The following is a 15,793-nucleotide window of genomic DNA, read 5'->3' on the forward strand; positions in this document are numbered from 1 at the left end:
TGTTTTGCCAGAACTCCTAAATATTAGTTTTCAATTGACATTTCAAGCCTGACACATTTTTGTTTTTTCAGGAAGGATTTCTGTATTTCTTTTGTGCAGAGATACATAAGCTTTTCATCTGAGATTCTGAATCCTTGAATCTTCCCCCTAGTCCCTTACCCTGGCCACCATGCCCCTTGCCTGCCAGATCCCTGAGGATTCCACAGAACACCTAGGTCACTCTGGCAGGTGCTTGTACCTTAGTGCCAGGTCCAGTATTGATTGCAGATCCCTTGCCCCAGGACACAGGACTAGACTCAGGGTAGGTTTAAGGGACTTGCTCCTTGTCCCCTTTCTCTAGGTCCCATCCTGGTTCCTACAGGGACTATAGAGAAAAGAGGAGCTCTGACCCACCACTCAAGGTGGAGCCAGGCAAGATGGCACCCAAGAGAGGAGAGAAATAGATCAGGGAGAGAGCTTTTAACCTCTTCCTCACCCCACGAACTCTCCACCCCCTTCTAGATGTGCTCAGAATCTTCCATCCCACTCCTCTTTGGATGTCTCTCTTCTGTCTCTGCCTGGAGGTTGGAGTGTGCCAATACCAACAGCTCTATGGCCATGGATGCAGCTGCTGTTTACTTTTTACTACAGAACAAAATGAAATAAGTACCATTAACACACTCTCTCAAAAACCCAGTAACTCCTTAGTATCATCTAATACTAGTCCATGTTCAGTTTTCCCTGGTGGTCTTAAAATTGTTCTCTTACAGTTGGTTTGTTTGGATAAGGATGCAGACAAGGTTCAAACATCGCATTTGCTTAATGCGTCTCTGAAATCTCTTTAAATGTGTAGCAGTTCCCTGCATCTTCCCCCTTTTCTGCAACTTATTTTATTTTTTAGGTTCTTACATGCTAGCGAATTTGTGGTAAAGGAATACAATGTCTGGGGTTTACTTTAAAATACTTCAACAACAACAAATGTTGAAGAGTATTCTGAAGACAGCAGAATGTTGGTCATTGTTAAGAATCTTTCACTTCTCATGTTTGTTTGAAATTTTCCAAAAGTTTCTAAATAGGAAGGAATGAAGGAAGGGAGGGAGGGAGGCAGGGAGGGAAGGAGGAAGGAAAGAAAGAAAAGACATAGCCCAGGATATTGTCAAAAAAGTCTCTTTTGTGATTTTGTGGTCTAAACAGAAAAATATTGCTAAACAAAGTCAATTTTTTTTTCAGGGAAAAGCTGGTAGATTCTCTGAATCTGCTCTACCCTTATAACAAGTATTTTATTTTGATTTATTTTGCCATATATATTGTCTTTTAATATTGGAAGTTCACATAACTCCTAACTTTTAAAACTGATCTATAAAATTGTATCACTAATTTTATAGTATTATGTGGTATCATTAAGACTGAATTAATTCTGAGTTGCTCTTTGACAAGAAAATATGCAGTTAGGTTAAATATCTATCTTGAGCTAGGATTTATTGTCACTTAGCAAATATTTTTGTCACTGTTCTGAATAAATCAGAAAGCAGAGGTTTTAGTAAATTAAATTGAAACATTTAGATCGATGTGGAGTAATTATTTTTTCCCTACATTATCTATTTGTTTAAATAAAGGCATTAATGAAAGCAGTTAATTCAATCACTTGCTTTGGTTGCCTTTGCTATGCTAAAAAAATTAGCCAAAAAATAAAAACTAATGAGCAATTGTCTAGCAGGTTGGCAGGTTTCTACCTCCCAGAAGGGTAAGCAATGTGAAAAGTTTTGTGTTTCTTTTGTCATGTTCACAATAAATTGGCAATGTGACCCTCTTCATTTGAAGGATAAGGATGTTTAGAACTAATTTTGTAGCTGTCCTCCCAAAGCATGGAATGAAATGCAATACCTTTTACTTATTTCCCTGGATACTCTAATCCCTCCCTGCTTTGCAAGTATCTTTGAGCTGTTCCTCCCTTTGTATCCACAGCAACGTGAAATCCCCACTGGAATTATTGGCTGCGAAAATGCAGGTGCACTTGTTTAATGTTTCATTGACTTGAGCACTTAACTTGAATTTTTTTTTTTTCACTATATGGTGACCTCTGATTTTGGAGCAGAGGGCTTATGATGATGTTAGATATTGTTTATATACACTAAGCCAATACCATTAGTGTGGAGAGTCATGCTTTATCTGTGGTTCTGCTGTTCCTGCCATTTCATCTAATGCGCGCCTAAACACAGTCCATACCCCATGACTTACTGTCCTATTTGCAGGAACTTTTGGAATATTCATAGGTAATCAAATTAAAAAATCTTAAACATTTAATCTCCATATTTCATCCTCAGAAGAGCTAGCATTTACTAGAATTATACATTATAAACTTCATGATTTTGGACCAGTACTCTTAGACAAGTATAGATTTAAGAAATTAAGTATTTGGATGTGGATAGATGAGATTACAGAGAGAACTATCACAGCCAAGACATAACATTGAAGAAAAATTGAAGATGCTGGTGATACTTTCTTATAAAGGCATGAAAGGTCAGACAACCTTCACTGAATAGCAGGAAAGCTGATGTTACAAAGAAGGTTGGGAGGTCAGGTTAGGCTCCGACCATGCTAGTGAATTTGGACTTAATAGTTTAGTAGCAAAAATACTTAACATTCACTGAAAATGTACTATGTAGCAGACAGTATTCTAAGCATTTTATAGATACAAATTCATTTAATCTTCACAGCACCTCTGTGAGGCATTAGGTTCTATTAATACTATTTTACAAGCTAGGAAACTAAGCCACAGAGAGATTAAGTAACTTGCCCAAGGTCAAAAAAGGTAGACAGTGCTAGAAGCTGAAGTCCAACTGAAGCAGTTTGACTCCTGAGCCCATGATTGTTAACAGCTCTGCTCTGCTGTTACCAAAGTAGTGAGCAAAGATGGGGATTTTAAAATCAGGAGCCACTGAGACTTGGTTTCATTTAAAAAGAGGTTTCCAGTAGCTGTGTGGAAAATGGGAAGAAGAGAGGCTTGTGCCAGGGAGACTAACCCACTGGGCAAAATGGTGAACTAAGGCTGTGTATCATGGGAATGGCAGGTGCAGAGCATTCAAAAAATGTGAACGAGGTAAAGGTGATTGGAAATGGTGACCAATGTGGGAAGGGAGAAAGGTAGAAGTCTGCGATTGGCCTCCAGATTCCTGGCTTGAGAGGTGGTTAGTTGGTCATGGCTATAACAAAGATAAAGGAAGCATGGAATGGGGCTACAAAGAGCTTTGTTTGGAAACATATTAAATTTGGGATTCCTCTGGAGCATCCAGTTAGGACTGATAGGCATTGAGAAATTAGGTTTATAGCTCAGAAGAAACACTATGTATAGTGTAGTAGACTGTAGTAAACACAATTGTAAGATAAAGTCATGATGGTGACATCACCCAGGGACAAGGGCATGAAGCTTGTTGACAGATAGAAAGGAGGAGGAACTGGTTTAATAAAAAAAGGCAGTATATAAAAGAGAACCTTAGGCCAGTGTTTTCTGAGACAGCACGTTCTGTGGCCACAGTAACTAGGGGCAGACCTCATCCATAGCCACAGCTCTCACCATTTTCTCCGTCCCTTGCTCCTTTGGGCTTAGGATCAGTAATGGCATCTCACTGCTAGCCCCTGGACAACGCAACATCCGTTTTTGGCTTCTGCAACCTTGCACATGCCTCTGCCTTCATTCAGTCAAACCCTGTGGAGTCTGTCATCTGTTTTTGGCCTGGGTCTGGATTACTAAAGATCTTCCCCAGTCTCCATCCCTCCCTTCCTTCATGAGTCAGCTCAAGTAGAGATGTCCACTTGCCTCCTGGTATTCATTCTGCCCTTCATCCATGGTGACAGAACCCTGGCTAGTGTGGTTGTTTGAAAAACCACTGTGTTTTTCTTTGAAAAAGTACATTTTCCAGCCTCCCCTGTACTACATGTGGCTGCATCACTGAGTTCTGGCCATGTAAGTAAACATATCATGTGGGACTTTCAGGACGGCTTCTTGTCGGGTCTGCCACCGGCAGACCCGAACAGCCCTAGCCTCGTTCCTTTTGGTGGGCGAGCAAATGGCCTGGATTCCTCTTTCCCTCCTGCCCCCTTTGGAAGGAGACGGGGGAAGAGAGCCGTGAAGAGAGGTGAGCACACTGCCAGCCCCAACTGGCCTAGTTAAAGGACACTCAGAGGCGGTGGGGGTTCTGTCGAGCAGTTCCGTTTATTATCACACAAGAACTTGCTTTTAAAGGCAAATGGGGAAGGGAGTTTTACATCCTCCAATCAGCTTAAAGGTTACGAAAGCATGCATCCTGTCTCAATGCCTAGCTATTGCAATTACGCAGTGTTCACGAGCACCGAAGCATGTATTTGGCCAATAAGGGCTAAAGCAAGGTTCCTGCAGACACTCCCACCCTACTTCCTCCAGGCACCGCCTTAGGCTGCCATGTTAATACACCCTTGTGGGCCCATAATAGCACCGCTTGTAATGTCACTTAAGGTGGCGTTAGTTTTTAAGGCCCGACAGCTTCTTAATAAGGCAGCTCTTCCTGCCCATTTCCCCTTCCTTCTGCTGTAATGTGAATGTGATGACTGCAGGAGCCACCTTGGACCTGAGGTGACTTTGGAATGGAAAGCACACATGGAGAAGCAGGGAAGCAGAGCCACGGCCCCTGCTGGCTTCATGCACCCACCTTATCAGCATGAGACTGAATACTTCCAGGTGTCCTCAGAGCCACTGCAGGGATTGGGAGAGATGAGAGAAGGACTGGAAGAAGATACAGGGTTGATGGGGACGCACCTCTCTTCTGAATCAGGGGAATGGAAGAACACTCTTGTAGATGCATCAGACACGGCACGAAGGGAGATGGAGGGAAACCTGGTGGCTGGCCTGTGTTTCCTTCATGATAGAGAAGATATGCTCACTTCAGAATGAGGAAGGGGGACAAGAGGGAGACAAGAAGGATTGCAGAAGAGAACCTGAAGATTGGAGAAAGAACCAGAACAGCCATAAGGAAGAATGCAAAAGGGATTTGACTAGGGCTAAAGAAAATAAGTGGAAAGCTCATTCTTTCATATATAAAAATCCAGAAAATTCCCCACCCTCTGCCCCCAACACATGAAATCTCTACTGTACCATTAAGATGATTTTTTAAAAACAAAAACAAAAACAAAAAAACCCCCACTACTATGTCTTTTGAGGAAATTTTTAAGTTGTGCAATAGCATAATTTAGAATAATACAATATGGTAACTTGGCAACATACAAGTCATTTGATCCATGTTAGATAATTCAAATTATTTGGTACCAAAGGGATTGTTTTTGTAGTAAAAGATATAACTGGATAATTATTAAGTCTTCTATTCACATAGAGATATAAAAAAGACTGGTATATACCTATTATTAGTACAACATAAACCAGTTTCAATCATATAGGACCCAAAGCCAGGATAAATTTTAACTGCTCGTGAGTAGAATCACATAGTATTTGCATTTTCCATTAAAACCTAATAAATCAAAGGCCTGTCATCCATGTGCTTTTTGCACCCATGAGTAGCTAAGGTTAATTGTGACCTTTATGTTATTTGAAGATATTCAACATTTTTATTCTTATTACTAGAGGATAAGATGTGTCTGGTTTTCTTCATATCCAATAAGAACATTCATTCTTAAGGGACACCTATCCTTAGAGGCTTCGGAGCAAAACCTTTCATAATATTCAGCTATTTTTAAATGTCAGATGCAGTTGCGTTTACTGCATTGCTGGCCTTTGCCATCACCAAAAGTCTCCGGCTTTTAGTGCTACTTCACAGATTGTCAGTAAATTGATGGCATTTTCCACATTTGGAAAATTTCCAATTGCCTCATGGGAAAGGAGGGCAGTTGTTTTCCTCTGACTCGGTGAAGGCTGCTTTTTTTGACACTTGGTTGATTTAAGGGGAGTTGTGAACTAGGAAGAGAGTTTAGGAAAAAACATCTTTCCCATCACCCTAAACTCTATGAAAAGATCAACTCACCCCTAAAATTTTGCTGACTCTAAGCAGAGTGTACATCTTCAGCAGGAGTGTTTTAAATCACAAAGGGCAAATGCGTGTGGGTTCTTCAGAAGCCTCCACTCAGTGTGTTGGGCATGCTACACAGAATCACCCCCAGGACTGGTGACAAAGGGTGGCATGGGTGACAGAAGGGCGCTGCTTAGGGTCAGAAGCCCTGGATTTCATTTCTGGCCCTGCTGCTTATGAGCTCCGTGACCTTGAGCAAATTACCATTCTCAACCTTGATTTTCTTACATATGAGACACGGATCATGAAAACCTGCCCACACCCCCACCCCAGCATAAATTGTCTTAAAGACTAATCTCTAAGATAATGCCTGTGAATGTGCCTTGGGCTCTGGAAAGCCTGAAGCACATATAAGGCAGTCTTGCTCTTACAAGGAGTCCTCTAGAATTTTCTCCTAGATGTTTCTTTGGTATCCTGATTGAATAATTACATGTATCTGAAAGTAATAAAGCTCATGTTGATCTGTGGGAATTAGATGATCTTTGGCTCCCTGTCAACAACTTGAGAGGGCAGTGGAGGCAGAGGTTAGGCGAGAACGCTGGAGCCAGCAGCCTAGGTTCTAAACTCATGCCAGACTTACCAGCTGTACGGTCATGGCAAATCACCCTGCCTCAGTTCCACCCATGCACTAATTTATACTAAATTTACCTCCCTCCTCCCAATTTGTGGGTTTTATTTTGTTTTACTTTGAGAAGCAAATTAAAAAAAAAAAAAATTAAACAGCGTCTGTCATTACTGTGTGTGGCTTTTGGAAGTTTTTTATAATTAGCGGCTCCAGCTCCATCTTCCTTTTTTCATTTAAATGGTCAGTTCTATTTGAAGGTTCGTACAAAAAGAGTTGCTGGCTTCAAAGAAAAAAATCAACAGTCAGATCACATGAGAAATAAAGTTAAATTAGATTAGAATAAACTTTCACGGTATCACGCTTAACCTCCTTTTGTTCGTTTCCTTTTTTTCTTTCTCCTCAGCTCTCACCTGAAATTCAATAATCTCTCCCTGATTTCAACTCATGGACTCCCAGGAAAAAAATCTTCTGGCCACTGAACAAAGGAAGTTTTTAGCAAGCGAGTATGAATTCAATTTATTTTTCGTTCTGAGGCCTAAACGTCCTAATTGGTCTGCAGACTTTTTCATGCTAAGTAATAGGTTTCAGATTGGAAAGGGGGAAGGGCTTTTCTCCTGGAGTTCAGACATTACTTAGGAGATGCAAGTACAAACCTGTTCACAAGTGCATGGCCAAGAGTGGCAGGGTCGGGCCACCATTCTGTGTCTGCGGCAAAACATCTGACTGTTCCAAACAGTTGAGATGATGGAGCCTCTGGGCCCAGCCACCCCTGCATTTGGGTTCTGTGTGTGACAGACACTACAGGGCAGTGGAGCTTGGTGACTGTATTTACATCTAACAGAGCAACCCACCGGGGTGTGGGTCTCACACCCACTGCAGCCATTTGTAATCAGGGGCTGATCAATCAGGGCCCTTCGACACCAGTCCAGGCAAGCTTTAGAGTTTTCATCCCTGTACAATCACTGACAACATCTGTTCTAGAAAATACCATTTCATTATTGCACGGTTCCATTAATTTTAATTTCCTGTAACAAAATAGGGGTACCAGAAATATTAGGCTCCCTGCCTCTTGAAACAATCTCCCAATTTTTCCAACAAGGGAGAAGGAAATTGTTCCCTCTCAGGAGGCTCATTACAGAATCTGTGATGAAGGGACCCTCTTCCCTCTGTGAAAAATACTTGCTTTGCCTTTGAAGAGTAAGAAAACCACGGTTTTCCTTGCCAGCAGAACCAGGCTCATTTCAACCTAATACTTTTACCAAACTATAAACTTTGATTTTTTTTTTTTTTTTTTTTTTTTGGAAGGATGTCATTACAAAGCAGATAAAAGGGAGGATGTGGATTCAGATCCTGCCCCTACCACTAAGGGTCTGGGCAAGGGATTTCATTTCTCTGAACTTTGATTTTTTTTTTTTTTTTTATTGTGGCAAGTATATGATAAGCCAAGGTTGCTGGATTTTCTTTATTAAAATTAACATAACACCAAGTTCTGGTCTCACAAATTATGTTTCCCAAGAAATGCTGGCTTTGTTGATAAATATCTTAAGAGGAATTTAATTCAGTCAGCTTGGTAAAAGTTTCTGCCAGTTCCCCATACTGGATGTGTTACAGGAGAGAAGAGTGAGTCAATGACTTTCTGCTGGTGTGTGATGCTGCATAGACAGCCCGAGAGCTGGGGTGAAAGTCACCTGATGTTTCTGCCACTGTCCTTGCCTCCCTACATTCTCAGCACAGTAGCAGAGCAACACTGCAGAAATGTGACTCCGATCATGTCACCTCCTTATGGCACAGAGTTGCATTGTCCACATGGTGACTACTAGCCACATGTGGCTATTTAAATTTAAATGAATTAAAATTAAATGAGATGAGAAATTCAGCTCCTCAGTCACATTTCAAATGTGCAAATAGCCACATGTGTCCTGTGGCTACCATGTTAGACAGTACAGCTCCAGAACATTTTCATCATCACAGAAGATTCTAGAATGCCCTGACCTAAAATCTTTCCCCATCTATTTACTTCTCTGACTTTATCTTTTACTGTTTTTGCTCTTTTTTCCTCCTCTAGCCAGACCAATATCCCCGATGTCCGTCAGACACATAGCAAGTCCCCACCTCAGGGTCTTTGCTTTTCTCTCCTAAATGTCACCTTTCCATAAGGCTTACCCTGACCACCCCAGTCATTAGCAACACCATAACACACTCCAGTCCCCCTTACTCTGCTCTATTTTTTCTTGCTACTGAAATCCTTCTAAATATTATGTAATCTGCCTTTTAAAATTATGTTTCCCCAATGTATGTTCTTGATGCCTTTGTCAAAGATTAGTTGGCTATAAGTATGTGGGTTGATTTCTGGTTTCTCTATTCTGTTCCATTGGTCTGAGTGTCTGTTTTTATGCCAGAACCATGCTGTTTTAGTTACTATAGCTTTGTGGTCTAATTTGAAGTTGGGGAGTGTTATTAAAAATAAATAAATAAATAATAATAATATTATTATTATTATTTTGCTCAGGATTGCTTTGACTATTCAAGGAAAAAATTATGTTTATTCTTTATATTTTGAATCCTTCAACTCTAATGTAAACTCCATGAAGGCAAGAGTGCCTTTTTGTTCACTGGTGTATCCCCAGCATCTGGGACAGTGCTTGGCACATGGCAGGTGCTCAGTAAATATTGTGGGATAGATGAAATTTACCTCCAAAAATACCTGCAAAAGTCCTCTTGATCAAGAATTAGATAGGGACTAAATAACACAGCCAGCTCCCTTTGTATGTCATCCTAATTCTTAGAAACCACAGACTGAACCGAAACAGGATATTGCCTTTCCAATGGTCCTCATACCCTAACAAAGGAAATTATCTCTGATCATGGAGTTTAAAAATAACAAGTGCAAATGACATCTATAAATTTAATAATTTAAATTCCTCATTCTAAATACTAATTTTGAACTTGTCCTTAACCAGTGTTTTGTTTCATTACTGTTGTTAGTTTTTGAATGACTGTCCCTGTCCTCTGCACCCACCCCTGCAGCCTCTGGTGGAGGTGCTAATGACACGCCTGATGCTGCTGAAAGGAAGGCGGCAGGCGGGGAAACAGGAAGCAGGAGAAATCCACTAACTGGACAATCAGCCCTGAATAATTGAAAGTTAATTGGAATGGTCCTTCTTCTAGGAGTGTCACAATTAATCCTGTGTGCAAACCTCTAACGTTTTTTCCAGCCATGAAGTGTTCCGATTCCATGAGGTGCAGGTTTGCACTGACTTATATTTGCTCCCCTGCAGTTTGCTTCTAATTGTGCACCTGGAGCTTTGGGCTGACTTCTGACTGCTAGGTTTGGGAGCCCTATGAACTTGAGCAAGCTGCCACTCCTCATATATGCCCTCTTCTAGAAACTTCCCCATCCTGCATTGCTGCTTTTTTCCCTCCTCCTTATTATCTGTCTCTAGAATTTTCTGTGAAGACATCCTTTCACATTATTTTTGAGTCAGGGTCAAGCTCCCTTGAGAAACATGATGTTTTATTGATGTGCCTTCCTTGGCTCCTTCTCTCTTTCCCAGAGAACGCCAGTGGAGGCACTTCTGTTGTCACCAAGCCACGAGACGGTCCCTGTGGCATTAGAGTCTTAATGCTTATTAACACTCCTTAGGCAATATTTTTGGAAAAATATCCCTTACGGTCTTTAATATATTATTTCACTCATCTGGCAGGGAAGTTAAGGAAGGCCTGGAATGGAGAGCAATCACTTACACCATGACATTTGAAGCTGAGAGATGTCTTTCAGTGTAGTAACAGGCTGTAAAAGCAAGCACCCCCCATTCTTCAATGCCTCCTTTTGTGTCTGTGTAAATCTTCCTGAAAACCAGTGTTGTCCAATGCCAGTACCCACTGGACAGAGCTCAAATTCTAATTCTGAAATATGCATTCTGACATTATCAACACTGCTGTCCTACTGTCCTTAAAAATAGTATTGTCTTAGCCTTCCACAGATATCCCCCGAGAGCTTTTATCTTTGGGCGAATCCTCATAAGACTAATCTCTGTGCACTAACTATGTTTAATCTTTCCTCATCTTGGATAGCTTACAGTAGGGTCTATATAACAAATAAGAACAATCCTTTGTGAGTCTCTCGTGAATGTAGGGGATCAATGAAGTTTCCCATATTCCTGTGAAGCTATTAAAATGGTTTTTTAAAAGAGAATTTCATCTCACTATCTATTATTTCCCTGTGATGGGCCAGCCCTTGATTTTCTTCTCTTATTAAGAAGAAATGTTCTCATTTTTAAGTGTTGTTTCATGGAGAGATACAAAGCCCAGAGCTCCTGCCTCTTTCACAGGCCCTGCAACGGGGTCTAATGTGCGTCCATTACTAGAATTCTCTTTGTGTGGTGAGACCAGACTCATGTGTGGATCAAAAAGAAAAAATGTTCTCCCATTACCACTTCAGAATCCTGTTTGCCTCCAAAGAGAGTAAACAGGATTATGTATCATTAATATTATTTAGAATAATACCCTTCAAATATGCAGCCCCCTTGACAAAACAGCATCACTTACATTCTCGTGTTCATTCCTTGCAGTGGTCGAGGCACATAGGGAGGGCTCATTATCCCACGGTGAGAGGCGAGGAAACAAGTACATCAGGGGGACAGAGTCCCCAGGGTCCAAGCTCAGCAGCAAAAGAGCAGGTATGCAGACCGTGGCACAATTCTTTTTGAAAAAATTCATGCAGACTAAATTCAAATTAAACACTTATTGTCCTATCGCCTTAGACTCTCAGACTGCAGAATCATTACAAGGCCATTTATGCAAGGAAATTCTGAAAACAACCCTCACAAAACTGTAAATAAACCAAAGCCATAAGGACCCCACTCTTGTCACATTACAGTAGAGTGTGTGAACTCCAATAAAACCCAGAAAATGAAAGCCCAAGCAGCCACCAGTGCCCTGAAGCCACAGAGTGAACATCCACCCTGGACCTGCTGTTTGTAGAGTTCCTATTCCCTGTAAATCACCTTTGGCCTGCACAGCAAGTCCCAAAAGTCTCCACTGAAGAATCTCCTTTTAAGTGTACTTGCTGCAAATGTAATTCCCTAACTGACGACATCTTTAAATAAAACATGTTTTGCTGTTGTGTCATGAAGCCATATGTGAATTCTAAGAGTGAGGTACTTATTGGAACATAGTAGCAAATAGGAAGGGGTTTTGGTATTTTAGAACTTTGATCCTTGCCTTTAGAAGTCCTCAACGATGTCACCTTTTTCCTCATTCCCTTTAAGTCTACGTTCAATATAACAATTCAACAATTAAAGTAAATTTACAACCTCCATGAAATAGAAGCAGAAGAGAGTATATTTTCATGTGTGATTTCACACACACACACACACACACACACGCACACACACACGCACACGCACACGCGCACACACACACACACACACACACACACACACCCTCCCTGTTGTGGACTGGCCTAAGCCAGGTGGAACAATTTAGCTTTGATGGGACGATGTCAATCTGTGACTAAGTGTTTCATAACAAAAAATTTCCTGCTAGTAAACTCACAGCAAGACCACAGACTTGGCCTACCAGGGGACTTGAACTAGCTTACCAGATGTCTAATTAATGCCCACTGTCAGCTGCTCAAATGTCACTTACGGAGCTCCTCTCTTTGCAGCCACTGTTTTAATGATAAAGATTATGCATTGATGTCACTGTGTTCCTGGGTGAATGTTGTGGTTGGTAGAATGACCAGCATAGAATGAGCAGCCAAGCGCATCGTGCTTTCCATGGGAGAAATCGTGTTCTATGACTTCCTCATCCTCTGCACTGGGTGGCAGTACTAGGTAAGGCCATACACACAGTGCCCATGGCACATTGGGAAATCTCCCTGACGAGCCTTGTTTACTGGGACCCTCACTCTCTGAGTAAAGAGCATCCCGCCTTGCCCGGACAGCTGCCACTCTGCACTCATAAAAGCACTCCTCAAGGACCATGCACATGACCAGAATCATGTCTGCAAACCCTCCCAGAAACACATTCCAAGAAAAACATTCTGCTCAAGGATGAAAATCACAGCAGGTTGGAGAAATGTCATTCTTTAAGCTGTTGTCCACAAGTCTAACACTTACTGTTCACCATAGCAGAATCCAGACACAATCAGGCATGTGTTTGTGTGGTAAATTAATTTATGCCCCAAGAGGCTAACATTTGGCTGTGGCGAAGGGCTCCCACGAAAGTATTTCAAACATGTGTGCCTTCTGTCAACCATGATTTTATTTTGTCTCTCAGTTATAAAACTAGGAAATCTGACTGATGGGTTGGTTTCCCAGTGACCATGATTTCCATTTGCTTAAACTCTCAAGCCACATTTGAATGAAGTATTGCTGGAGGCAACCGAAGCCGTTCAGTGTCTTCGGGCAGCAGATTTTAATGTTCTCACTTTGCAGTACACATTAGCGTTTCATGTGGTCCACAGAAATAGGGCATCTCTAATGAAATGAAGTTAGCTTTGTAACTCAAGGATGGGGTCTCAGACCATCTCACAATTTTTGTGCGTTCCATGTAGGCATGTAGATTGCCAAGCCAGGAGGAGGCAGCACATGGAGGAGATAGACAGGGTCTCAGTCCGGGCATTGTCACTGAATGTGCTGAGCAGCTGTGACATCACTTCACCAGTGTTCTCTGCTTTGGCTGCATGTTGAGATCACCTGGGTGCTTTGAAAGCACAGCCATGCCTAGGCCCCAACCTCAGAGATTGTTTTAATTATTCTGGGATGGGGCCCAGTTATCAGAAGTTTTTAAAAGCTTCCCAGATGCTTCTAAGCTGAGGCTGAGAACCACCAGCTTGAACTTCTTTGACCTAGAATCCCTCATCTATCCTTAGCGCAGCACTTCTCCAACAGTGCTATGCACACAAATCCCGTCTGCATCTTGGTACTATGTAGATTCTGAGCAGGAGGCCTGGTATGGGGAGCCTGTAGACCACATTCCTTACAAGCTCCTGAGTGATGCCTGGGTTGCTGGCCAGTGGACCACACTTTGAGTAGCTTGGGTCAACCTCTGAGTGATTCCTTTTCTTTCTTTCTTTTTTAAAGAGGTCTAATTATCAAAGGGTAGAAAAGCATTTTTTTTCTGATTAAAGGATAAACGTTAACCACAGGGATACTTCATTTGGGTATTTAAATATTCCTCTTACTTTTTAAAACACTAAGCCAGAAGAGGATGTCGTGCACTGTTTTAGCTTGTTTGCCTCCGCCCGCTCCAGCAGCTCCTGTGATCCTTGCTTTGGAAAGTGCGAGAGGAAGTCCCAGCCAGCTGTCCAGAGACTGGGGCATCTGCCCATGTGTGTTGGCTACCCCTCAGCTTTAGGCTGTGGCACACTAAGCCCTGGCCCTTTTACAATGGAAAGAATGAAATGAGGAAGTGATAAAAGGAGTCTCAATTTAATTTTTCCAGGAGGAGAGAAAAACCAAAGGGACATAGAGCAATATAGAAAGGGCAACTGAATTCACTGGGAGCTTCTGGTTCTTATTTATTTTCCCATTTTCTTCTCTTTAACTCTCATGTTTTTGTCCCAAATTGTGATTTTTTTTTTTAACAAAAGAAAGTCAATGATGAAAGTATAGCTTGAACCCAAAGTAAGAAGACAACCTGTCATAAAGTATAGTTACAAGCCTTAACCTCTAATCAGACCTTTTAAATGACATGTCTCACTCTAATATTGTGCAATATTTTTGATATCCAAATACGCCTCACTTACTTTTATAACCAGAAAATCCGTGCACATGATAAAACATTAAATTGCACTGCAGGGCTGACCTCGAGGAGGCTGGTGTCTCTCCCACTCCTCTCTTACCTCCAAGCCCTGTTTCCAGAGGCACCAGTAGGAAGAATTTCTGTTGTTAGTTCTTCAGTGATTACCCTGTAACTCCAAATGTTTACAGAAGTTTTTTCCTTGATCTATCAACTTCAGACATTATCTGTGACCTTTTCATTTTGAAGATCAAGATTTAGCCAACTCACTTTTGGTATCCTCCAACTCCCTTCCCCACTGTGCTATCAATTTTAATTGTTTTTATTGGTGAACACACACTGGTTTGAAAACCACTCTGAGACAGCTTACAACTGAGATCACAGAGCCACTCTCCACGAGTTGTTTAAACCACTAAGTTTTGGTGCAAATTTGTTGAACAGCAAGAGACACCTAGAACCAAAAGGTAACAGGATAAGAAAGGGAACATCTGGAAACATCAAAGGAAAAACATATTTTAAAAAGTATTCCAAAATATTTCTCAGAATTCACAGACATACATAGACATATACACAAACATTGCAGGAAATTATATGTCATCCTCAGTACAATTTGATCACCAGCCTCTGAAATGGAAGCTAAAGCCAACAGAAGAGCAGAGGCTAAGCTGAGAAGCCACAGGATTAGATAAAAAGGGAGGTGGGTGCATAAGAAAGAGCTGGAATTAAATCCCCATCAGAGAGAGTTAGTGATGCTGAAGACAAAGCACAAAGCCCCCTGGAGGGCAGAGACAAAGGACAAAGGGATACACTTGGTACACGAGATGACAGAATATGGTAGATATGAAGGTAACATATAAATAACTGGTTTTCCTCAAGAAGGGACCCAAAGAAATGGAATAGAGACAATAGTTAAAGATATTCTAGAAGAAAACTTTCCTCACCTGAAAAACATATTGCCCCACTGACCACATCCCAGGCAAAATCAAAGAAAATTTTTGCTTGGCTAGTTACATTCTGACATAATTTTGTTTTTATGAGAGTGATTGGGAAAAAATGAAAAATTTCAAAAGAAAAATAAGAGTTCACAAAATCTTTCCTCTAAAAAAGAACAAAAATAAGGTAGGCATCAAAAATTTCCTCTCCAGCACTGAGTGACAAAAGAAAATTAAACCACACAGAATTTTGAACAAAATGTGGTGATTCAATAATTAATGCCCACCTAAGTCTCTCTTATTTGAAGATAGCAGAAAGCCATTCTTTTATGTGCCATGCCTCAGAAAAATTACCTTCCATGTTCTTTGCTTTAATGTATATTCCAAATAACTGAGAAAGAAAAGAAAAGAAAATCTAGAGCTCCACAATAGTATAAAAGGACAGGTGGCAAGCATCATGAACAATTTAAAAATGTAATCTAAATATTTTTTTAAATCTGAGAACAAATGCAAAATAC

General features: G+C 41.1%; 1 protein-coding gene across 1 annotated transcript in view; it reads left to right on the forward strand.

Annotated features, from left to right (window-relative positions):
- CFAP61 (cilia and flagella associated protein 61) overlaps nucleotides 1-15,793 on the forward strand; it is a 300,780-nt gene that overhangs the window by 177,408 nt on the left and 107,579 nt on the right. Inside the window, 3 exon segments of the mRNA XM_063113349.1 lie at nucleotides 7,001-7,061; nucleotides 7,063-7,100; nucleotides 12,266-12,434. Coding sequence (XP_062969419.1) covers nucleotides 7,001-7,061; nucleotides 7,063-7,100; nucleotides 12,266-12,434 — 268 coding nt within the window.

The sequence above is a fragment of the Cynocephalus volans genome, chromosome 11 (assembly GCF_027409185.1).
Source record: "Cynocephalus volans isolate mCynVol1 chromosome 11, mCynVol1.pri, whole genome shotgun sequence".
Lineage (NCBI taxonomy): Eukaryota > Metazoa > Chordata > Mammalia > Dermoptera > Cynocephalidae > Cynocephalus > Cynocephalus volans.